General features: G+C 39.9%; 2 protein-coding genes across 2 annotated transcripts in view; both read right to left on the minus strand.

Moving 5' to 3' along the window:
- The window catches only part of SQOR (sulfide quinone oxidoreductase), a 67,983-nt gene extending 63,592 nt beyond the window's left edge, over positions 1 to 4,391 (minus strand). The window contains exon 1 of the mRNA XM_044230160.1: positions 4,309 to 4,391. The gene's annotated coding sequence lies outside the window, so the exon portion shown is untranslated. The remainder of the gene's footprint in view (positions 1 to 4,308) is intronic.
- Positions 1,759 to 20,721, minus strand: BLOC1S6 (biogenesis of lysosomal organelles complex 1 subunit 6). The gene is made up of 5 exons (XM_044230165.1): positions 20,210 to 20,721; positions 15,197 to 15,338; positions 7,057 to 7,144; positions 4,958 to 5,044; positions 1,759 to 4,513 (listed from the first exon to the last, which is right to left on the minus strand). The coding sequence occupies exons 1-5, from the start codon at positions 20,289 to 20,291 to the stop codon at positions 4,394 to 4,396; spliced, it is 519 nt and encodes a 172-aa protein (XP_044086100.1). The 5' UTR covers positions 20,292 to 20,721; the 3' UTR covers positions 1,759 to 4,393.
- Between the last annotated feature and the right edge of the window lie 5,672 nt (positions 20,722 to 26,393).

Consider the following 26,393-nt stretch of genomic DNA (forward strand, 5'->3'; position numbering starts at 1 on the left):
CCTAACAGTTTAGAAAACTGAGGTACAGGAGGATCAAACAAGTCCAAGGCCCGAAGATAATCAGGAGTATAGATCACACGACGAGCCTGACTTCAGAGGCTGCAGTCCCAACCACTATACTCCGAAAACCCCAGACACTGTAGTTTTATGGCCAAAGCAGAGGCCAGAACATTCTGGTCTGTACATGCATTTTTGTTGCTTAGGATTCCCACATTCCCTTGCACAGTGTTCAATACACTTTTTGGCTACCTTGTCCAAAGTTCTAATAAAAGTCAAGCCTAGAATAGGAGTAAGCAGCACCCACACATGCTCAGAAATTTTCAGCCCCATCCTTTTCCAGTCTGAAGCACTGCAGGCCTCCTGAAGCATATTAAGAATATATTTATGGGGCACCTGGGTGGCTCAGCTGGTTAAGCCACTGCCTTTGGCTCAGGTCATGGTCCCAGAGTCCTGGGATCAAGTCCCACATCGGGCTTCCTCTGCTCTTCGGGGAGCCTGCTTCTCCTTCTCCCTCAGCCTTTCCCCCTCCTTGTGCTCTCTCTCTCTCTCTCTCTCTGTCAAATAAATAAATAAAATCTTTAAAAAAAAAAAAAAAAAGAATATATTTATGATCTGGGGCACCTGGGTGGCTCGGTGGGTTGAACCGCTGCCTTCGGCTCAGGTCATGATCTCAGGTCCTGGGATCGAGCCCCGCATGGGGCTCTCTGCTCAGCAGGGAGTCGGCTTCCTCCTCTCTCTCTGCCTGCCTCTCTGCCTGCTTGTCATCTCTCTCTGTCAAATAAATAAATAAAATCTTTAAAAAAAAAAAAAAGAATATATTTATGATCTAAACCAGAATGAACAGCCAGCTACAACTTTCTTTCCAATTTCGGATGAAGTGACAGTAGGAGGGCGACCTTGTGCTAAATAGGTGGATTTTACTAATTTATTATTCTGTATATGCCTATCAGCTTCCCTTCTTTTCAGGCTACACAGGTCTGCAAAACATCATTTCCTTTCCTTCTACTTCAGTCTTGGCCTTCCCTTGTCTCTTTCTTGATTACCATTTCCACACTGCCCCAAATTTTACTTCTCTTTGACCTTCTCTTTTACTACTCTTTGATCACACTGTGTTTCTTCAGAATTTTTGCTCTAAGTGCTTTTCAAACTAGTTATTAGAATGTCTCCCTTGACTACTCTTCGCTCTCTTAATGGCTTTGAAATAAACCTAGTCTCACCCAAATGCTAACCTGAAGACTGGATGGCCTCTGGCCTCATACATTCAAACAGAACTAAAAGAGTATGAAAATGCAAGAAAACAAATCTTAAATACCTGATTAATCTGTATAAACATAGTCTTTGAACAAATACGCAACACAGGAACTATCTGGGTGCCTGACGGGTAGAGAATGCAACTTTTTTTTTTTCTTTTCTTTTTTAAAATTTGTTTGAGAGAGAAGGAATAAGCAGGGGAAGGGGTAGAAGGAGAAGTAGGTTTCCCACTGAGCATGGAACCTGATGTGGGGCTCAAACCCAGAACCCTGGGATCATGACCCAAGCTGAAGGCAGATGGTTATTAGCTGAGCCATCCAGGCACCCCTCTATCATCTTTCCGAAAAGGATTTCATAAGTAGCCCAGTCATTTTGTAACACAATCTACAGAGAACATTAAGAGGTAGATAATAGGAGAGGAAAGCAAAGGAATGAAATGTTTGAAATAATATGCATAAAAGGGAAATATTGCTATGTACAAAACAGAGCTTCATAAATGACCTGGGATAATTCAGGACCTTTTTTTATTAAATGTGTAAAAAGTAGTCCACATTGTACAAGCTCAAAATCAGACAAATGTACAAGGGTGTATAACTGGCATATTTATGAACTATATCCACCCAAACACCTAAATAGATGGATTTTACTAATTTATTATTCTGTATAATAGGCAGACACCGTAGACACAATCCATATTACATTCAATGTCTGCATATTTACATAATACCACAAAGTAAATACAAAATTAATTGTCATCATTTTAGTTCAGTATGTATGTGATATACTTCAAAACAAAGGCAATTTCTTCCACCAAAAAACTAAAAGTAATTATTTTCAAACCAAATACCAATTCATTATATTATGCAAAAATATTTCAAGACTAATATAAGGGTTCCATTTAGGTTTAGTCAGTAAAGTATGTTTCTACGCTACTGAAATACAGCTAAAGTTTTAGATTGTAATTACCAATATAACAGTACTTCTGATTTACAACTGACCTAAAAATAGTGACTGCTAATACGTAATTCTTGACATTTTAAAAAATCTTCAAACCTTAAATGCAATTCAAAAAGTGTATGTGCCTTGCCACTCACACTATAAACATGATTTACTTTAATACAGGTCACAGAAATTCAACTAATTAACTAAAATTCTGTATCTATTTCCTGCCTGCTATCTACTTCAGTCTTAAATCTGACTTTGTATCAAAAACAGCAGTTCAGAATTCACTTCATAAGATTAATCCCAAGATTTACCGGGTAGCTTTTTAAACTATTTCATTCCTTATAAATATAAATGACTAGACAGTCCAGATGGGTAGTTCCCTGTATTGGACTTGTATGGGGAGCTCTTAAAATTTGCATGGGCCCACCTCAGAACTAATGAGTAAGAATCTTCCAGAATGTCTGTTTTGTTTTGTTTTATTTTTAAGTTCCCAGGTGATAACGGCATGCAGCCTAGAGTGAACCTCTGACCTAGACCACTGGACCAGGGGGTCTCAACTTTTAAGGAACATCAGGAATCACCGATGGGGTACAGATCTGCTTCCGTTAGATTCAGAGCTTGGTGTCCAGGAACCAGCATTTTAAATAATCACTTCAGCTGGCCCATAAACCACTCTGAAAAACAATGCACCGCCTTTCTAAATAAGGACATTCAACAATTCAGGTGTTAATGACTCCTGCCCTGGGCAAGTTTTAGCTAGTGTCTTAGGGCAAATGTGGCCTTTTAAGATAAGATCTATTTGTATTTTTAAATATCCCATAAAGTCAAGGAAATTGTGAGATCATAATTCATTCATTAAAGGGACTGGCTTTCCAATAAACTGTTTAAAGCCTGTAAATAGACCAGTTTTGAGCAGTCAGCTTAAATCTAAAGCCCTCTCCCTGATTAATTGGCCTGATATGAGATCAGAGGTAGTGATTCCAGCTTACCAAAATGTAATGTAGACTACAAAAGATACACAGTTCTAAGCATACACCTTTATAGGTTCTGTACAGTCTCTATGTAATAGAGACTGAAGACCAGTTGGATATTAAATAACTCTAAAACAATGAATAATATACTCTCAATCTTAAAAAATGAAACTTCATGTGATATTTCCCTCACATAGGTTCTACTGAAAATATGGAGGGGAACAATCTAGAAAATACTAAAGGTATCATGCTGCCTCTGTGTGAAGAAGCTATTTGCTAATTTTCCACCATTCTTCTTATTTATAAAACGGGTAGTTGCTATAGGTATCATTCTACTTTATGAATTTTTTTTAAAAGCACAGAAAAAATAACCACATGTAAGGCCACAGAGCAAATCAGAGGACAGACAGACCTAGCGACAGACCTTCCAATGGAAAGTTGGACTCGTATCTTACCAATCTGACAACTGGATCTCAGTATGTGACAACTCTAAGTATTATAAATATTGTAGCCTACTTGAGCATGTGATAGCTCTATCACCCTTATCAGACATTAGAAGTAGGGATCATCTACTTTCAGCATGGAGAACATACGAGCAAAAGAGCAACATTAGGAAGCAGAGGAGATGGTTAGCAGGATCTGTTTGGAATCTTGCCCACCTGTCCCACGTCCAAGATGCTATTTCCTGTGTACACGTGTCTCTATCATCTTCTTCACAAAGGCTTATACCAACTCCTTTCCAATGGCATATGTGATTAAACAGTTAGCATTTCTTCTTAACCAAACAATGAAAAGGCAATTACCAAAACCAGCACTCGGTTGCCAGAAAGGCAAGTTATTCCATAAATAAGAAACTGAATCTTTTAAATCCACACTTACCAAGATGCTACAAAACCCATCCTAGTTTTTAACCACTTAAGAGTCTATACCATGTCCCAGTTTATATATCATTCAAGGCCAAAGTAATAAATTTGAAAATTATGCACAACAGAAGTTGAAAAATTACACATAAATACTCAAACCGAGTGACATTATTTCTTCTGCTCAGGGGGGAAGCTTCTTGAATGTGGAAAAGAAGATACGGAGATAGCAGTCCTGGGGAAAGAACTGTAAGACGTGAGACAGTGGTGTAAGGCACTACCTTCACTCCAGTCTACACTGAGGCCACCCTGGATGCCAGCCACACGGGCAGGGAAGCGGGGACACACACACACTCTCTCAGCTTCTCACGTCCTCTTAGCTGGTTTGGCAGTTAACTGCTTTTCTCTTTCAAACTCCTTCTCACGTTGTTGCTCCCTTTCCAACTCTTCTTTCTGCCTCTTCTGCTGCAGTTTAAGGGCTCTTTTCTGTGTCAAAAAAATTAAAACCGAGAGAACAATCAAGGCTTATCAGCTATGGCCTCATTTCAAAGTAGCAGCGCTCTGACTTGAGGTAATCCACATGTGTTAATAAATTTCATGTTTAACTTTTAAAATAGCTCTGGGTAATTTAACATAAAAATTTAATATAAAAATACTAAATATTTTAATATAAAATATATTTTAATTAATATAAAAAATAATTTCTTACTCCAAACTTACTGAATGAGAACAGCAGGGAAAATGAAAACACAAGTATCTTAGTCCAGCTATTAGTAGAAAAGCCCAGAGTAGAATGCGTTTTAAACAGTGAACCATGAATTAAGTATATTATTGAATATGGGTATCTAAGAAGTCAGAAAATGAATACTGAAAAAAACAGACAATTAAACCTCTACTTCTATAAAGAATGTGAAAGAATTTTCGACTCACTTTTAACTTGGACGTCTTTTCATGAAGCATCAGCATCTCTTTTCTTATATTCACCAACTTAGCATGATAGTGTTTAGCTTCAGTGAACTAACCATGGAAAAGGAAATGAAAAGTCAAGTTAAAATAGGCTGAAATTTTTTAAAAGGGGGCGGGGGGAACAGACTGAAATAGTAAAATGGATGAGTTATAAATTACATTTCATTCCACCTCAACTGGTCACATCTTTTAAAGCCTTAATTATCCCCACATTTTAATGCCAAAATTCAAATTTCGATTTAAACCATTAATAGGTATTTGAAAACACTTGATTTAGTTCAAATTGAAAACAGTTACTAAACATAAAATAGACATTTACATTGTGTACAGGTAATGTTTTGTTTTAAAAACACACATCAGAATCCCAAAATTTTATTAAAACTATCCAGTAATGCTATCGGTTTCATGTAAGAAAAAGTAGAACATTCTACTGTCTTGACAATGGAAAGCCTGAGCCAGGGTACACGGGACAATTTCAGTGAAGTGTCCATCCATCAGAAAAACCAAGCTATGGCCAGAGAATCCTGAGAGGGCTGTGGACAAACCTGGTCATGTTCCTTGGGCTTCTAAAGTCAGACCAAGCAGAACCACTTCTGTAAGGACACCTTTCTTCCCAAGTCATGCTATATATAGACATTCCATCTCAACCAGAGATGGGAGCAAAGGAAAAAAGCACCTCATTCTCAGGAGCCAAGGTTAACAGAAAGAGAAGACCAAGTAACAATAACGGGAGAAGCACCAGTAAAGAAATTAGCAACCTACATATATCCACAAGTAAAGTCTTAGTCTGATGAGCTCTAGAACTCACAGACTCTCTTCCTTCTCTTTCTCTGGGCCTTACAGTTTTCAGATTCTGAATGATAACTGAACCACTCTTGGGCTGAGAGAGTTAAAAACAGGAAGATCCCTGCAGACTGAAGCAATACTATTCCACCTTCTTGGTTCATTCATTTAGCATTCCTTCACTCAGCAAATGTTTCTTCTGCTGCAATATGAATTCAGTGGGGAAGACAAAAGTAGGTCAGCATAGCCTTGTCCACGTCCTTTACAAGTTAGAAAACCATTAAGTGGAAGACTTTGTATTTACAAAGGCCTCTGCCTAATGCTAGAGAAGATGAACTCTGTTTTTGATCATTACAAAGGGAAAACATTAATGACCCACATTTGTTCAACAAAAAGTCCATTTTTTGACATACATATGAAAGTCCATAAAATCACGCAAACCAAGCTATTGCTTAATGCTGAGGTGAAAAGAAAGCTAGCCACAAATTCCTAATTTTTGTTAACTCCCTGTTTCTTAAAATAGAGTATCAGTTCCTCTCATCAAAAAGCTATAGAGCTTCTGATGAAATTCACTACTCTCACATATACTGAAAGATATAAGGATCTATAAGAGGACCCCCGAAGGGTCCATTTCAGTATTATTAGGTTATGGTATTATGAATGGACCATACAATTAAATAAAGTACTGATTTTTTTTTTTTAAGATCTTATTTATTTGCCAGAGAGAGAGAGAGTAAGCGAGTACACATAAGTAGGCAGAGAGGAAGGCAGAGGCAGCGAGAGAAGCAGGTTCCCTGCCAAGCAAGGGGCCCGATGCGGGACTTGATCCCATGACCCCAGGATCATGACCTGAGCCAAAGGCAGCGGCTTAACCCACTGAGCCACCCAGGCGTCCCTATAGTACTGATTTTTAAAAAGTCATGTAACTGATTAGGAAGAGAGATGCACTTTCCTCAAGGGAAAACAGTACCATTAAAGTTCCATACTTTCGGTTCTTTTAGTTCTCTTTTAGAAGTCTTTCATTATTATGAGCAAATCTATTCCAGACATTCACAAATAATTTCCATTTTCTAATACAAGTTCAACATTTGAAAGATAACAATTCAAGACAATGGAAGTTCTAGTAAAGTAAATCAAGGTTTCCTGTTAAAAGACAAATTCTAACCATTAAAAATCAGAGGAAAAGATCCTAAATATACCTAAGTACAAAGCTGCACAGGATAAACCCAGCTATTTCTAAGCCAGTTCTCATTACGCTGTGTCAACTAAATCGTACTTACCAAAGCATTAATATCCAACATAGAATGACATTCTTTAAATTTCGAAATCTCTTGTTCCAGTGTGTCTAGTAATACAACTTGGTTCTGTCTGAAACAAAAGCACATAGCCAAAATAAATTGTACATACTGTAAGTGCTGGAATCACATTTCATCTTGGTTAATGTCAAAAGTAAAAATTAAGTTGAATATGTATTGCCTTTCTGAGACTTATTTGTCTTAACAAAATATTTTTCAAAATAATATTCCAGGGGACTAGGTGGCTCAGTTGGTTAAGTGTCTGATTCTTGATCTCAACTCTGGTCTTGATCTCAGGGTCATGAAATCAAACCCCACACTGGGCTCTACATTGGGCATGGAGCCCACTTGAAAAAAAAAAAAAAGATAAAATAACAATAATTATGTTGTTATTATTACTTCAAAGCCTCATTCTGGTAACTGTAAATCTTTTATTCTTGCTTAAATGAATAGTACTTCTACTAACTGAATCTAACTGTGGATAACTCAAATCACCAAATCATTTAAAATCATTTTATTATTTGCTATTTCTAGCAACTCTATTATCCAAAAAAGTTTTTTTATACTATCTTGCCCCCAAAACTTGATTTTATGTATTTTAAAACTGCAAAATTACCATAAAGGAAATGAGGAGCAATGACTTTTTAGGTTAGAGTTGGGGAAAATGCAGTTAGTTATCAATGCATTTAGTTAATACTAAATTAAAAGAGGTAAGTAAGATGAAAAAAAAAAGGACTAGGAAACACAAGATTCCCCATCAAGAACCAGTTGTGTGGGGACGCCTGGGTGGCTCAGTCGTTTAAGCCACTGCCTTTGGCTCAGGTCATGATCCCAGCGGCCTGGGATCCAGTCCCACATTGGGCTCCTTGCTCAGCAGGGAGCCTGCTTCTCCCTCTGCCTCTGCTGCCACTCTGCCTGCCTGTGCTCTCGCTCGCTCTCTCTGACAAATAAATAAATAAAATCTTAAGAAAAAAAAAAAAAAGAACCAGTTGTGAGACCTTGGATATTTAGTTTATTTCTTTGGTCCTAAATTCTTTATTTATAAAGTGAGAAGGTCCAACCAGGTAACTTCTAAGAGTCCACATTAAAATTCTGATTCAAAACCTTCCATTGAAGAACAGAAGCCAACTTCCCTGATACTCCACTCCCGATCAACCAGCACTAGTAGCACAGGAATAAGTAACACTGTATACTTAAACACTTACTGTTTAAGTAAACATTAAAATGTTTAATAAATAAAACATTTTTTAAAATACTGTATTTATTTATTTGACAGACAGAGATCACAAATAGGCAGAGAGGCAGGCAGAGAGAGAGGAGGAAGCAGACTCCCCGTGGAGCAGAGAGCCCCACGTGGGACTCTATCCCAGGACCCCGGGATCATGACCTGAGCCAAGGCAGAGGCTTTAACCCACTGAGCCACCCAGGCGTCCCTGAATTAAACATTTTAAAGAATACTACAGGCAAAGCAAAATATGACATGATTTCCTTGCAAAACTATGCTAAACAGAGAATGAAGAAAAAAAGAAATAGCAATGAGGAGAATGAAGAGCAGTTACAACCTTCACCATCCAGCAAGGAGTTTGGCATTCCCCTCAGGTAACAAGTTGGTCTGTTCAGCTGAGTGGAGACCACAGAAAGTGAAAAACACAATAAGAGAACCCAGCAAGTCAATGGCCTGACATAAGCAGGACAGCAATGACAGACTGTTACAACTAGAAAACAGTAAAGAGAAATCAATGAAGCGAAAAGTTGTTCTTCAAAAGATCAATAAAATTAATAAACCTCTGGCCAGACACACAAGGGCTTAAGACACATTATAAGAGATATCATCATTAATTCCATGCATATTAAAAGGATCAGAAGAGAATATTTTCAACAATTCTGTCCACAAAATTGATTACTTAGATGGAAATGACTAATTCCTTGAAAGACACAAAACTTCCAAAACTCATACAAGGAGACACATAATCTACATAGGCCTCTATTTGTTAAAGGAATTCAATCAAAAAGTGAAAATACCAGAACCAGAAGGCTTTACATGTAATTGCTACCAAACATTTAAGGAAGGAACTATACCACTTCTCCACAACAGCATCCAAAAAACAGAAGCAGAAGCAGCACCTCCTAATTCATTCTATGAGGCTAACATTACACTAAAACCCAAACCAGAAAAAGATATTACAAGAAAGGAAAACTACAGACCAGTATCTATCATGAACAGGAATACAAAAAACTCTCCACAAAATATTAACAAAATGAATCCAACAACATATAAAAAGAATTACACACCACAACAAGTGAGATTTATTAAAAGTATGCAAAGCTGGTTCCGCATTTGAAAATCAATCTGTGAAATCCAGGACATCAATTGAGTAAAGAAGAAAAATCATTTGGTCCTATTACAAGAGGCAGAAAGGTTATTTGATAAAATCCAACACCCATTTGTGATTAAAAAGTCTGAACAAAATAAAAAGAGAGAGGAATCTGATCAACTTGATTAAAAAAATATATTTTTTTAAAGCCTACAGCTAACACCACACTTGTGAGAAGCTAGATGCTTTCCCCTTAAGGAGGATTGCCTGCTTTCACTCCCTATTCAACATCATACTGGAAATTCCAGCTAATGTAATGAGACAAGAAAAAGAAATAAAAGGTATACAGATTGGAAAGGGAGACATAAAACTCTTTGTTCACAGATGATATGACTGCCTATGTGGAAAATCCAAAAAAATCAACAAAGTATATGAGTATAGCAACTTTTCAGCACACCAGGTTAATGTATAAAAGTTAGGAGTGATAATTAGAAAAATCAATATCATTTATAATAACCCCCTTCACATAAATACTTTGATATAAATCCAACAAAATATACACAGGAATTATATGCAAAAACTATAAAACTCTAATGAAAGAAATTAAAAAAGATCTAAGTAATGACTATTCCAAATACATAGAATAAAAAAACTCAATATTGTTAAGAAACCAGTGCTTCCCGGGCGCCTGGGTGGCTCAGTGGGTTAAGCCGCTGCCTTCGGCTCAGGTTATGATCTCAGATCTAAAAATGTAAAACTCTAAAAAATCTAGAAGGAAACACAAGAGAAAATCTAGGGGACCCTGGTTTGGAGATGAATCTTTACACAAAATATCAAAAGTATGATCCATAAAAAAAAATGTTGGTATAAGTCAGACTTTTAAAATAAAAAACTTATAAAATTAATTAATTGATTGATTAAATTAAAAACTTCTGCTCGGGAGCGTGTATGGCATAGCTGGTTAAGCATCTGCCTTTCAGCCCAGGTCATGATTCCAGGGTCCTGGGGTCAAGCCCCGCACTGGGCTCCCAGCTCAGCTAGGAGCCTGCTTCTCCCTCTGCCCCTTTTCCCCACTCGTTCATATGCGTGCTCACTCTCTGCAGGAAATCAATAAATAAAATCTTTTTTAAAAATAAATAACTTCTGGGACGCCTGGGTGGCGCAGTTGGTTGGACGACTGCCTTCGGCTCAGGGCGTGATCCTGGAGTCCCGGGATCGAGTCCCACATCAGGCTCCCAGCTCCATGGGTAGTCTGCTTCGCTCTCTGACCTTCTCCTCGCTCATGCTCTCTCTCACTGTCTCTCTCTCTCAAATAAATAAATAAAATCTTTAAAAATAAATAAATAAATAAATAAATAACTTCTGCTAAAAAACAAAAAAATTTAAAAAAACAAAAAACAAAGACAAAACAAAACGAAACAAAACAAAAACAAAAAAACTTCTGCTCTGTAAAAGACACTATTTTTTTTTTAAAGATTTCATTTATTTATTTGATAGACAGAGATCACAAGTAGGCAGAGAAGCGGGCAGAGAGAGAGGAGGAAGCAGGCTCCCTGCTGAGCAGAGAGCCCAATGTGGGACTCGATCCCAAGACCCTGAGATCATGACATGAGCTGAAGGCAGAGGCTTAACCCTCTGAGCCACCCAGGCGCCCCTGTAAAAGACACTATTAAGAAAACAAAAAGGCAAACCAAGCGCTTGGAGAAAATATTTGCAAGACACATAAAGGATTTGTATCAAAAGTATACAAGGAACACTTAAAACTCAACAATAAGAAAATAACAAAACCAATTTAAAAATAGGCCAAAGATCTGAATAGACACTTAGCGTATAATCATGGATTTGTTTGATCTCTGTCCCAGGTTCCTGACATGCCTATTTTAAGACACTTGTAAGTCCCCAAATGATAGGAGTATCTTCATTATTCACAAATCCCTCTTGGAGCATCCCAGAGTTTATAATAATGAGGTGATTATAGCATTCCTATAATAATGCTGGTCATGCAGGAAAGATCAATCATGTGGTTAAAGAGTTGGGGCTTTGAACCTTGTAATATCAGTCCTCATGATGCCATGACTGTTATCAGTCTTCTCTCCACAGAAGGGAGGTGGGGGGAGAGTGCTGGAGAGTGAGTTCAATTACATGGCCAATGATCCAATCAATTATGCTTACAGAGCGAAGCCCCAATAAAAACTTAAAACACTGAAGCTCATGGGGGACCTGGATGGCTCAGTGGGTTAAGCCTCTGCATTCCACTCAGGTCATGGTCTCAGGGTCCTGGGATTGAGCTCCACGTCAGGGTCTCTGCTCAGCAGGAAGCCTGCTTCCCCCTTTTCTCTCTGCCTGCCTCTCTGCCTACTTGAGATCTCTCTCTGTCAAATAAATAAACAGGCTCTTAAAAAAAAACAAAAACAAAAAAAAACACTGAAGCTCAGTAGCGCTTTCTGGTTGGTAAACACATTGATGTGCCAGGAAGGTCACGTGCCCTAATTTCACTAGGAGAAGGGCGCCTGGGTGGCTCAGTTGTTCGGGCGTCAGCTCAGGTCATGATCCCAGGGTCCTGGGATCCAGCCCCGAATGGGGCTTTCTGCTCAGCAGGGAGTTCTGCTTCTCCCTCTCCCTCTGCCTGCTGCTCCCCATGCTTGTGTTCTCTCTCTCACTCTGTATCTCTCTGTCAAATAAATAAAAAAATCTTCAAAAAAAAAATAATTTCAATAGGAGAAAACACTGAAGCTCTGTGGTGAAGGTAACTCCCAAACCCCGCCCCTATGTGTCCCTTCATGCAGCTGGTCCTGATGTGTATCAAATAGTAATTCTAAGTAGTGTTTTCATGATCCTTAAATCTAGACACTCTAGAAGAAGATTCCACAGAATACCTAGCTACCTTATCAGGCAGAAATGACTGGCTTTCCTTTCCCTTAAAGTTTTGTATAATCTATGGCACATATGCTGGGAGTGACTGGGAGGCCTTGATGCAGTATCTGGGGAATGATCCTGCGAGAAAAAAACTATTTCTTTGGAAGGTCCAAGCATGAATTATCTCAAAGTGAATCCCGCTAAGGATACTTACAAGTACTTTGCTAGAGACTTTTAGGACCTAGGTCCCAGAACCTCTTTTTTCTTTCTTTCCAATGTTCTTAAAATGAACACATGTATAAGAATATTCATAACCTTTCTTATATATAAAGTCACGTTTTGTTCTTGGTCTTCCCTACCCACTGTTGGCTACAAAGTGAACTTGATTTGTGTCTACTACAACCTTCTCCTTCACCTCTGTAGGCCTATAAGCCTACATGTAAACCACATGTAAATGGCTTAATGAAAATTAAACTGTTTGATAACACAGCCAGTACAGGATCCCAGCTGCCTCTCAGTTCAGTACTCCTCCCCCTAAAATTTTATCAGCAGTGGGATTTGTGGAGAGAACGATGGACGAGGCAACTACTAGAAAACACTTCTCTTTTTTCTTTCTCTGAAGTTTGCATATCTTTCCTTAATGCTACAGAGGTATAACTGCTTACTGATCGTATTTAGTTATTAATTCTACCACTAACCACTGCCTGTGTAATCTTTTTCAATTTACTGACCTTTCTGGACCTCGGTTTCCTCAACTATAAACAGCAATAATATTAATACTTCATAAGGTGTTGGGATTGAGATATAGTATACAATGTCCTGGGCAAGTAGTCTATATAGTAACAGCAGCTGAGTTTACCATCATCATCATCGTCATCACCATCATCATTTAGGGGCCTTGGAAGGTAAGTGAGATTACTTAAAACACTGAATTGTAGCCACTGTCATCAATTAAACTCTACAATTAAACTGTGCTTCCCAGCTCCCCGTATGCAAACTGCTATCCAGACATGTTTTGCTTGCAGAGTTTATCTTTCTTCAGTCTGACATACTTCATCCAAACTCCCCTACAAAATTTTTATGACTTTTTGCCACAAAAATGGACTGGCTTTCAAATATAAGGAATACGGGGACTTGAGAATCGAAATCAATTTTCCAGCAGATACTACTCAAGCCACCAAAGATCACATTTAAAACAAAGACTGATCACTGGAACATCGATGAAAAGGGGCAGGTCTGTCTGCCAGTAATTAGTGCTGAAAACTGGAAGCCAGAAACCAAAACAGACCAAGTAATCCTGTCCCTCATAGCACTGGTGAATGACCACCAGCTGGAGCACCCCCTTAGAGCTGATCTAGCTGAACAACACTCTAAGGGCCATAAAAAATTCTGTCAGGGGGCGCCTGGGTGGCTCAGTGGGTTAAAGCCTGTGCCTTTGGCTCAGGTCATGTTCCCAGGGTCCTGGGATCAAGCCCCACATCAGGCTCTCTGCTCAGCAGGGAGCCTGCTTCCCTTCCTCTCTCTCTGCCTGCCTCTCTGCCTGCTTGTGATCTGTCTGTCAAATAAATAAATAAAATTTAAAAAAAAATTCTGTCAGAATGCTGAAGAGTTTTCAAAGAAATAGAGGGAGAAGCGACCTGTGGACCAAACTCTGCCAGGACTGATTCCAGTAAGTGTGACCGGAGACCCCAAGCAGCACATTCAGACACCCCTGCAAAGCAGGACTCTGTGGAAAACTGACACGTGCCGCTGCCTGGCATATGCTTGTGGCAGTTACTCACTTTCTACAGTTTTCTTAATCAAAAGTGGTCTACGGAGCCTGTAAAGGAAAGATTAAAAATTTAAGATGTTCTAGTTCTGCTTTCTTTGTTTTAAAAATCACTGCTTCAATCTACTTAACAAAAAAAGAAATACAAGGACTACCACACACTAGGGATTAAAAAAAATGCCACTGGAACTAGCAGAAAACCAGGAGTGCTGCCAACTCCCTAACTCCAGGAGGATCCCACATAGAGAACACAGCACCACTTTCACACTCATTTATCACCTTCAAATCCAAGGCCTGTAGCATTCCTTACTAATATGTAGAAAATGGACAGTGGTTGATTGATCCTCTCCTTTTGCCCTACTACAGGCTTTTAAGGTAAGTTTTCAAAGCATAGGTCTTAGAGCAGCAGCAGCTCATAGCTGGTTCATAGCTAACGATCACGAAAAGAAATGATAGGCCAGTTTGGGCAACCAAGCGAGGTCCTACCCAAGAGGAAGTACAAGTTCAGTCTGCTCTTCTGGGAGCTGATAAAGTTAGTATTTATTTTGCATATTGATCCTACTTCATGAAATCCCTTTTTTCTCTTGGTATATCCTCCAATCCTTTAGTTAAGTAGATTTATCTGCTAGAATTAAATGGGTCCTCTCAAAAAAAGACACAAACTTTTGGCAACTCACGCAAACCAGTGACAAAACAAATGTGGCTCTGACAGAGGCAATTTTGCAAAACTACTCAAAAACTGGCACGTGCCCATCCCACAACACTCCCAGTAGGCAATGTTTTCATAAAATAATGATAAAACACCAAAACTAATCAAACAGTCTAGATCAGATTTAGGGGTACCTCTTATAAAAGACCAAACACTCTAAAAGTAATATTCATATCACTTTTTACATTTTAAAGTTTTATTCATTTAAGTAATCTCTATGCCCAATGTGGAGTTTGAACTCAGGACCCCAAGATGCAGAGTCACATGCTCCTGCTTCTGTGACTGAGCCAGCGGGGCACGTCTCACTTTTACATTTAGATTACTAAGTACTCCTTCACTCCCAACTGCCACCACTAAAGACAGAACTACTCAATGTTACAAAATGTTATACCTTAATACAGTTTATATACACATATACAATAAGTTATAACTATGCCAAAGGGGAAATGAGTGCATCTAAGGTTTCTGTTAGCTCACGTGAGTTCCTGAAGAGCTTGTTTTGATCTCTGCAAATCTGGCAGGTAATGAGAAAGCAGTCCTTCTGCCAGCTGCTCCACAGCTTTGTCCTCTACAGTCAAGTCCTCTAGTAACCCTTCATCTGGCGAAGTGTCACTTAAACCTGTCCCCAGAAAAAAATTAGATGTAGGAGTTGTGTAAATGGACATGGGGGTAAGAGAGTAGAGGGGAGGGAGGGGGTTGGCAGTGGGGTTCACAGCACACACACAGGATACTATAGCCATCCTTCCTTTGTTTTTTTTTAGTTTTACCTTCTGAGAGTCCTCTAAAAAACAAGATATGAGCACTCAAAAAATGTTTTTAAACTACTAGTATAAAGAAAAATCTGGATTAAAAGAACATTAACACCTGCAAAACATATTCTGTGTGTTTACGTATTTTCAAGGGCAGAGGATTTACAGTTTTCAATGGATTATTAAGAGTCCACCTAAAAGTGGGAAACAGTCACTGAATGAAAACAATACATTCTTTTCAAAAGCATGTGGAAATGCAATGCCTAAAATAATTTTTTCTTCAATTGAATATAAGTAAAAATGTGGATCAACATTTACTTTGCATATAGCTTGATATATTATTTACATGTAAAAGGAAGGTTGTTTATCATTTGTTAGGAGAAGACTTTGAAAGGATTTCTCAAGACTTAGCACCTTAATTTACCATAGAAAATAGTGTATAATAATTGCATGCAAATTTCAACATAATGCCAGGAACTATGCTTCATACTTCTCCTTTGAATAATAGTGTAAGCACTTGTATCAGCCATTCAAAAACATCTAAAATCAAGAGCCATCATTTACTACTCCTACCAAGTAACAGTAACATGGCAAAAAACAGCAACTTTCTTTAAGGAAATACAGAAAACAAGTATTACAGACAAACAACAGAAACGTCAACCTTAAGGAATAACAACTAATACACTTCCCTTACATTATATAAACATTTTTAACTCACAGACCTCCCCCTACTCTACCCCAATCTTCTGGTTAATTATGGAAGAATCTAACTTACATTTCTAAGTACATCAAGTCACTAAATTCAAGGTACTTTATCTTGAGAGGTAAAGTAAGAGAGGTAAAGGGAGAGATTAAGGAAAAAGATAGGGGTCCTTACCCTACTCATACAAGAAACAATAGATACACACTAGTATTAATACTAGGTACTAGTGTACCAATTTCCAAAGTTTTAAGAATAAACTAAGCAACTCCTCTTCTCTGAAAGGGCAGGGAATCATAATATATAAGAAGTGCCATTAGAGAAAAAGAAACTGTTATGGGAATTCGGAGGACAGAAAGATCATGTTCATCTGGGAAGTCTGGGAACAACTTCTAAAAGGAAGTGTGGGAACTGGAGCTCAAGCTTGCAGAATGGATAGAATTTTCTTTTTAAGTATCACTCATTTTAAGAACTTGAAATACAAAAAGAGAAGTACAAAACTGAAAAGTAAAAATACTATTTCTTGGGGCACCTGGCTGGCTCAATTGGTAAAGGATGTGACTCTTGGTCTTGGGGTTATGAGTTCAAGCCCCACGCGGGGTGTAGAGATTTCTTTAAAAATAAAATCTTAAGGGTGCCTGGGTGGCTCAGTCAGTTGAGCATCTGCCTTAGGCTCAAGTCACAATCCCACTCTGGGATTGAGCCCCACATCAGGCTCTCTGCTCAGAGGGAAGCTTGCCTCTGTCCTCCTTCCTCTGCCTGCCACTCCACTGCTTGTGTGCTCGTGCATGCTTTTTCTCTCTGTCAAATAAATAATATATTTAAGCAAATAAATAAAATCTTTAAAAAAAAAATTCTTTCTCACTCCCTTACTCTAATCACACTGTAGTTTCATACACAGGCTTCAAAAAAATTATCTCTGCATATCCATGCATAAACCCTGTTTTTAGGGGCACCTAGTGCTTCAGTTGGTTGGGCAACTGCCTTCAGCTCTGCTCATGATCCCAAGGTCTTAGGATCAAGCCCCATGTCAGGGAGCCTGCTTTCTCCCTCTCCCTCTGCCGTTCCCCCTGCCTATGCTCTCCTGCTGTCAAATAAATAAATAAAATCTTTTTTAAAAAATTTTTTATTTGACAGAGAGAGAGAGATCACAAGCATGCAGAGAGGCAGGCAGAGGGAGAGGGAGAAGCAGGCTCCCCGCCGAGCAAGAAGCCCGACGTGGGGCTCAATCCCAGGACCCTGAGATTATGACCTGAGCCGAAGGCAGAGGCTTCAACCCACTGAGCCAACCATGTGCCCCAATAAATAAAATCTTTAAAAAAAAAAAAACACTTTTTTAATCATTAATGAAATACAACACATATTGTTCTCTTAAATATACATTTTAGATAACCTTCCATATATATATATATATATATATATATATATATATATATGCATCCACTACATTATTTCTAACATAATAGAATTCTACCATATTTTGTTTACTAGTTCTCTATTATGGACTATTCTCTGTTATGTTTGTATCCCTCCCCCACTAAAAAATCCTTTTGTTTAAGCCCCAACCTCCAACATAAAAGTATTTGGAGGTAGAGCCTTTGGAAAATAATGAGGTTTAGATGAGGACATGAAGGCCCCATGATGGGATTATTATTCTTAAAAGATAAAGAGAATCCAAAAGTCTCTCCCTCCACTGTGTGAGGAGACAGTGAGAAGGCAGTTGTCTGCAACATGAGAAGAGGGATCTCACCAGGACCTGACTGGCCGGCACATAGATCCTGGACTTTGTAGAACTCCAGAACTTCAAAGAATAAGTGTCTCTTGTTTAACCCACCCAGCCTACGGTATTTTGTTGTAGCAGCCCATGTAGACTAAGATACCTAAGAATTGGTATTTAGGTTATTTTCACTTTTTGCTATTTCAAACAATGTTACCATTAGTTTCCTTGCTTGTCTTTGCATATCCATGTCAATGTTTCTGTAGGATAAATTCTTAGAAATAGAATGATGGGATAAACGGTTTATGCATTTCTTAAACAGACATTGCAAAACTGCCTTCCTAAGATAGGGCACCAATTCATACTCCTACTAACAATCTTTGAAGGCCACTATTTCCAAATGGGTAAGAGTTCTAAAGGTGAGGAAGGAATACCATATAGTTTAAAAAAAAAAAAAAAGGCACTAAAAGGAAAGGTGGAAATATGGGCTTGCTTTAGAAAGAGGATGTAGGGATGCCTGGGTGGCTCAGTTGGTTAAGCAGCTGCCTTCGGCTCAGGTCATGATCCCGGCGTCCTAGGATCGAGTCCCACATCAGGCTCCTTGCTCGGCAGGGAGCCTGCTTCTCCCTCTGCCTCTGCCTGCCTCTCTGTCTGCCTGTGCTCGCTCTCTCTCCCTCTCTCTCTGACAAATAAATAAATAAAATCTTTAAAAAAAAAAAAAAAAGAGGATGTAGTTTGGAGTGTCTGGAACATAGGACATATGCAATAGTGACCTTATAAAACCATGTGGCCATCCCATGAGGAACCCTGAGTGTCAAGGGGTTTGGCTCTTTGGTTAGTAAGTAGTAAGGAGCCATTTTAAGGTTTCCAAGCAAGAAAATTACATGACTGGAGCTGTATTTTTGGCAAGTGATATGACAACAGTGGGGCAAGTGCAGTGGAAGAGTAAGAGACTGTAAGTGGATAGCCTTAGAACTGTCCTTGAGAGTGAAACTAGAGAGAGGAAATGGAAATTGCATAGCAGAATCCCCTAAATGGACGTAGGAGGCAAGTGAGAGGAAAGTCAAGAGTAATGTCAAAGTTTGAACTGAGAGTGACTTGGCACCATTAATAGAATCAGACATCGACTTTTTTTTTTTTTTTTAATTTGAGAGAGAGACAGTGAGAGAGAGCATGAGAGGCGAGAAGGTCAGAGGGAGAAGCAGACTCCCCGTGGAGCTGGGAGCCCAATGCGGGACTCGATCCCGGGACTCCGGGACTGTGACCTGAGCCAAAGGCGGTTGCTTAAGCAACTGAGCCACCCAGGCGCCCCCAGACATCAACTTTTACTTATGCACACCCTATATGCGAGGTTAGAGCAAACAACCATGTCAAAATATCCAGAAAGCAGAGGAGAGGCAAGTGAACCCAAGCTGCACATATACACAAAGGAAGTTGTATTAATAGAAGTAGTTTATGAAAGAGTAAAGAGGGGACGATCGTTGAGGAAGAGGATGACCAAGAAAGGGCTGAAAGCACTATTTTTTTTTTTAAGATTTTATTTATTTATCCGACACAGAGAGAGAGATCACAAGTAGGCAGAGAGGCAGGCGGGGGGGGGGGGGCAGACTCCCCACTCAGCAGAGAGCCCAACGCGGGGCTCGATCCCAGGACCCTGAGATCATGACCTGAGCTGAAGGCAGAGGCTTAACCCACTGAGCCACCCAGGTGCCCCTGAAAGCACTGTTTTTAAGCAGCCCCTATATTCCTAGAACTGGAGGTAAAAGAAATACATAAAGCCCTGCAGCCTTCCTCATTTGGGGTTCCTCATCTGAACAAAAACTGTTTTGACGATTTTCTCAATTCTCCTAAGGATGATACCACATAAATAGTACCACTCAGGATGCCTGGCAAGACAATTTATTACAGTCAATGAATGCCTTTGGGTATTCGGGCTTAAATCTCTCCAGGAACTCGGGCTGAGAAAGCTGCTGGAGGAATGTCAACAAGCAAGACAGCACTTCATGGGTGTGTGGTCAGTAATACTTGGATACCTCAATTCTCCGAACGACAGAACCGATCTTTCTGACAGACTCATCCTCAACTGCTAACATAACCAACAGCCAACGACGTGCTGGAGTCAACACACGAACGCAGAATGACCTCACCATCACCCGCCCCCCAAACACCGCCTCCCCTCCAGACTTCGTTTCCCACTCATTCAGCTCCGCACCCACTTCCTCGCTGGGGCCAGAGTCTCCGAGACCAGCAACCTGCAGCGCGAAGGAGCCGGGGAGACCCAGCCACTCGGGTACCGGCCGCCCGCCCCGCCCCATTGCACGTACCTGGCGTCAGCTTCCCGGCCCCGAGGCCGCGGGGTGGCCCTGCCAGGACCCCGTCCGGGGACGTCGGCCCAGGAACACTCATGTCCTTCCCGCTGGGAACAGGGAAGGGGCAGTTGCCCAGACGGCCAGATGCAATGAGAGAGGACCCAGGGCGTCCAGCGCTCAGCCGGACAGAAGCGGCGGTCGCACCCGGAAATGACGAAAGCGGAAGATGGTGTGACCGCGGATCCGCCCCCCTTTTCTAGCCTCCACCTGCCTGACCACTACCCGCGGTGCTCCTGGGACTCCGCGCTGACGTTGTAGTCGGGTAGAGGGCGCGCTATCATTAGACTCTGCGCAGCCGGGGTCGTGGTCCTGCGACCGGTGGTCGCGGAGCGGGTGGGTCGCGCATAAGGGAAGGACTTCGTGTTGAACGTGATCGCGCAGTCAGGCTTTGTTCACCGAAGCAGGCACAGCTTTTCAGCTTGTCTGTGTTAAGGAAACGCTTTAAGAACAAGGACTGCATGGTTTTCCTGCGGTTCAGAACATTAAAAAAGAGAGAGAGAGAGAGAGAAAGAAAGAAAGTAAAAGAGTATTTAGCTCTTTGAGCTTCGTACTTGCTAATTGGAGATTTGCCAGGATTCCGGTCTCCCCTTGTTGATTGTAGATGAATGATTTTAAGGCCTGGGTTGCAGTATCTACTGGACAAATTGATCCAAATTACCGGAAACTGCCCATATAGAGATCCTGCGGGATGATGTCATGATTTTATTAAAAAAAACTCAGAAATGGGTAGAGGCAGCCTCAGGCCAAATACAAATATAGTCCCTCCCTACCTTAGACCATCTCACCTTGAGTGTAATAATGGCTTTCTGATGTTGCACCCCCAAATTGCCGGTTCAGTGTTTTATGGGGCAGCCAAAAAAAATTTTTTTTAATGTGGATTTATGTCAAGCCTCAGAAACATGCACCTGCTCCCCATTGTTCTTACCAGTGCATTCACACCCTTTTGGTCTTTCCTCTCAAGATGAGCTCTTTACTACCTGTGGTAAGCAGAATAATGCGCGTGCGCGCGCACACACACACAGCCCGCAAAATGTACACAGTCTTAATCCCCAGAACCTGCAAATATGTTAAATTTCACCCACAGAGAATGGTTAAGATTACTAACCATTTGGCTCCAAAACAGATTATTTTGGATTATTAAAATGGCCAAATCAATCACAAGGGCCTTTGAAATGAAGAGGGAGGCAGAGAGAGATGTGACTATGAAGAATGATGGGAAAGGCTTAGCCCGCCAGTTCTGTGGTAACCTCTAGAAGCTAGAAAGACAAGGAAGTGAAATTCATCCCTAGAGCCTCTAGAATGGAACTCAGTCCTGCTGACACCTTAATTTTATCCCAGTGAGACCTGTATTAGACTTCTGACCACAGAACTATAAGAAAATAAATTTGTTGTTTTAAGTTTGTGGTAATTTGAACCATGGCAATAAAATAATGCACTACCCTTCAAACATCCTTTGTTCCTTCCCAACATACGATTAAAACTATGCCCTTTGATGTCTTCAGTGTTCTTGCTCATGTTTCAGCCTGGAATATTCTATTCTTTTCAAAGTCCTACTCATCTTTCAAGGCTTGATCTAAATAATACCTTTAAAATAATTCACAATTCCCCTCCCCTCTCAACTTCCAGAAATTATAGTAATAATCTTTTCTCAACTACAAAGCATCTTGCTATTTAGCATTTAATCCATTCTTATATGAGTTATTTCCTTTGACTTCCTTTTATTAGATTTTAAACCCTAAGCAGAAAGTCTTACTCCGAGAAAACCATAATGAATTTTCAATAAATGTGTACTGAATGAATGAAGTATTGATTGTCCAGAGCCAAATTCCAAATACCTATCATCTCCAAAGTCTGAATCACACAAGATGGCAATAAACTGCCTGCTCACCCTAGTTGATTATTAGTATTCTCCCAACTATCTACTAAGGTCCTTTAGAAGAGACCTGTGTCCTACCAGTTGTCTATAACCTCTTTATCTCCTAGAACAGTGATAAGCCATATTACTTGGATTTTAAAAGACTGACTGTTTGAATTTAATAGGATGAAATTAAACTGTCACACCCTGCTATTTTTATTATCTTGTCCTTTCTTCTCTTTTGCTTTCGGGTAAGATTCATGTTAGAGATTTTGATGAAGTTTCTTTTTCAACATTTTACTTAAATAAAAATGGCATCAGCTAAAGAGACAAGGAGGACTTTCTGCCAGACCAATCTTTTCTCCTTCTCCTTTTCCATCTTTCCCCTGCAGATTTCAGCTCAATACATCAAGTGCTTGTTGAAGATCCACTGTGTTCCACCCTCCATTATGCAGGTACTGTGCACCTAACACTACATTTGAGAGAGAGCTCAAAGCACAAGATTAAAATTTGATGCTGAAGGGACGCCTGGGTGGCTCAGTTGGTTGGACGACTGCCTTCGGCTCAGGGCGTGATTCTGGAGTCCCGGGATCGAGTCCCACATCGGGCTCCCAGCTCCATGGGGAGTCTGCTTTGCTCTCTGACCTTCTCCTCGCTCATGCTCTCTCTCACTGTCTCTCTCTCTCAAATAAATAAATAAAATCTTTAAAAAAATAAAAAAAATAAAATTTGATGCTGAAGACATAAGTTCATTGAGTCATATATGTCTTTCAAAATATCTTTCATCTCCCCATTGGTAGGGCTGTCCTCTCTCTCTCTCTCTCTTTCTCTCCCTCTCTTTATTCGAGAACTCATGCAAAATATTCCAAATGAGTTTTAATCCTCGTCTTCCTCCTCTTTTCTCTCCTGGTTCAACTGTAAGTAATGCAATTCATAACTCTCTTTGCTGTTAGCAACTACATATAACCAATCACCTTGATTATTCTTCAAATATTTTTTGGTGAGATATTTCAAATGCCTTTTAGAAGAAGACACCTCAGAAGTTACAGAAATCTTGCTCTTGCTCCTTTTAATGGTTACAGCCTCTCCACCGAGATTCCCAGCTCTTCCATTCACTTCTTTTCTTTTCTGAGTCTAAGCCTGTTTATTTGGTCACCTTGATTCTCTCTTGCAGAAACTGCTCAAAATTGGCACCATCCATGATTCCATCTTCTAGAGGGTGAGTGCAGTCAAGGGTAAGCTTCAGAACTTGCTGCTTTTTTTTTTTTTTTTTGCTCCCTTTCACTAAAAGCTTTTTCTTGGGTACCATGGCAGCAGTGGAGACAGAAAGGGGCCATTCTCTTTTATGCTTCAATCCATTCCAAATACCTTAGTTCCTAAGATTGGACTAGACATTGTAGGTTTTTAAAAAAAAAAGAGGTAGAAATTCTGGTTCCTGTCCACCAAGAATTTATATTCTACCATTTAATGTAGTAGGCTTGGAGAACATGACAGTAAAGTGCTAAATTATGTGGAGCAGGCCTAGAGGATTGTCAAGGGTATAATGATGGCATGTTAGTTTCCTACTGTTGCTATAACAAATTACCACAAACTCAGTAACTTAAAACAATACAGATTTATTATCTGACAGTTCTTGAGGTCAAAAGTTCACAATCAGCCTCAGTGGGCTAAAATCAAGCTGTTGGTAGTGCTGGTTACTCTGGAGGGTCTGAAGAAGAATCTGCTTCCTTATCCTTTCCAGCTTTAGAGACTGCCTTCATTACTTGACTCCTGGCCCCACGTCTCATTGCCTTTTCTCCCTCTACTACCATTGTAGAATCACCTCTTCTCCCTCTGATCCTCTGGCTTCCCTCTCAGAAGGACCCTTATGATGACATTAAGCCCCCCTGCATAACTTCTCCAATCTCAATGTCCTTAATTTAACCACATCTGCAGGGTACTTTTTGCCATGTAAATCGTATCACAGATTCTAGAGAATTGAAAGTGGACACCTTTGGGGGCAGGGGCCATTATTCAGCCAACCACAAATGCACAGTTGTATAGGACACAATTGGGAAGTAACTAGAGAAATTTTTAAAACTGAAAAGAGGAAATGAGCTTAAGCTAAACCTTGAAGGTCAGATAAAATGTAATATGCAGAGAAAAAATAGTAAAGCCTTCCAACAGGAAGAAAACACCACAAGTGATGAAACAATACTTTAGACTCAAGGACCTCAAGATCCTGGCTTTGGGGAAAACAAAACTAACACAGATCCAACAGTTAATAGAAGAACCTAAAGAACCTAACAGGAAAAAGGTATTGTATAGTCTTTTAGAACAAAATAACTTAAGACAAAAGATAACATGAAGTGTAGTCATATAGCCCTGAAGAAGTTGGTCCAAAGAAATGATGTCCAGAAAGAGTTAAATACTGTATGCATTCATAGCAAAAGGAAAACATGCCCATTGGTCCCTGAAATCCAAAAGAGAAGGAGCAAATATAATGTAATCCATCAAAACCATTTATTCATCTCAATTTTGTGGTTTTCCTTAAATTTTCTTACATCCTTTATTTTTGCTAACTGAAAAGGAATAAGGATGTGGGGGATTCAGGTAAAGAAAAAAATGTTCATCATTAAGACTTTCTATTCCTTTTATTGATCAACAATGTCCTATATTTAGAATGTTCTAAGATTGATCAATCTCCTCCCAGTTTGACCTACTTCTCTCACAGGATTTGCTTCATATTCCCCTTTATTTTTCTCCATCCTTTTCCAAAAACAAAAGAAAAATGGAGGAGAGGGGACAAAAAGATTTGAGTGAGGAGGTGTTTGAGTGGCTCAGCTGTCTTGCCTTGTCTGCCTTTGACTCAGGTCATTGGTCTCTTGGTCCTGGGATTGAGCCCCTTAATCGGCTTCCTGTTCAGTGGGGAGTCTGCTGCTCCCTCTGCTCTGCACCACCCCCCATGCTCTCTCCGTCTCTCTCTCTCTCAAATAAATCGATAAAATCTTGAAAAGAAAAAAAGAAAAGAAAAAGATTTGAGTGAAAAAGATGTAGGAACCAGGGCCTACAGAGAAAAGGGATGATAAAGGGAAAGATAAACAGGAGAAAGACATTACAGCCCATGACCTTTTGGTTCTGGTGGATTAAAGCATAGCAAATTTGAACACACTCACACAAGGTATATGCTCACAAAATAATGAAAAAGGAAAGAAGAAGGGGTGCCTGGCTGGTTCATTTGGTAGAGTATGCTATTCTTGATCTCAGGGTTGTGAGTTTGAGCCCCACAGTGGGCTTAGAGATTACTTTGAAGTAAATAAAATCTTTTAAAAAATAGAAAGGAAGGAAGGAAGGAACTGAAGATAGGAAATCAGAGAAGTTGGGGTACTAAGGAAAACTAGTTCACCATCTTACCTATGACTAACCAATCTAAAAGGTTGCTCAAGCAATTTTAACCACTTTTCTCATATATTTACATGAGAAATATTCTTTTATAGTCACAAAGTGCTAAAATATTTCCACGCAGTGCAAGTCTGCTGCACTTTCCATCAGTCTATGAAAATTAATAAAGGAAAACTTCACTAAAGTCGAGTCAGGAGACTAGAAGGGGAGAACATTACTACTCAGTTACAGGAAGAATTATCAATTATAGGAACAGAAGAATCTTCAACAGGAAGAATCATCAATTACACGCCCCAACAGAGAAAAATGTACACTGCCTCTCCTATAAGAAATCAACTACTGCTACAATTCAGCCAATGAGAAAGTCCTCACACTGAACTTTTGCTTTCCTCCAAGGGACTTGTACTCAAAATGATCCAATTTCCTCCTCCTTCTCCATAAAATAACATTCTTATTTGTTGGATTTGCCTTTGGGTTTTTTTTTTTTAAAGATTTTATTTATTTATTTGACAGAGAGAGATTACAAGTAGGCAGAGAGGCAGGCAGAGAGAGAGGAGGAAGCAGGCTCCCTGCTGAGCAGAGAGCCCGATGCGGGACTCGATCCCAGGACCCTGAGATCATGACCTGAGCTGAAGGCAGCGGCTTAACCCACTGAGCCACCCAGGCGCCCTGCCTTTAGTTTTTTTGTTTTTTTGTTTTTTTTTTTAAAGATTTCATTCATTCATTTGACAGAGAGAGATCACAAGCAGGCAGAGAGGCAGGCAGAGAGAGAGGAAGGGAAGCAGGCTCCTGCTGAGCAGAGAGCCCGACGCGGGACTCAATCCCAGGACCCTGAGATCATGACCTGAGCCGTAGGCAGTGGCTTAACCCACTGAGCCACCCAGGTGCCCCTGCCTTTGGTTT

Source organism: Neovison vison, chromosome 13 (genome assembly GCF_020171115.1).
Source record: "Neovison vison isolate M4711 chromosome 13, ASM_NN_V1, whole genome shotgun sequence".
Taxonomy (NCBI): Eukaryota; Metazoa; Chordata; class Mammalia; order Carnivora; family Mustelidae; genus Neogale; species Neogale vison.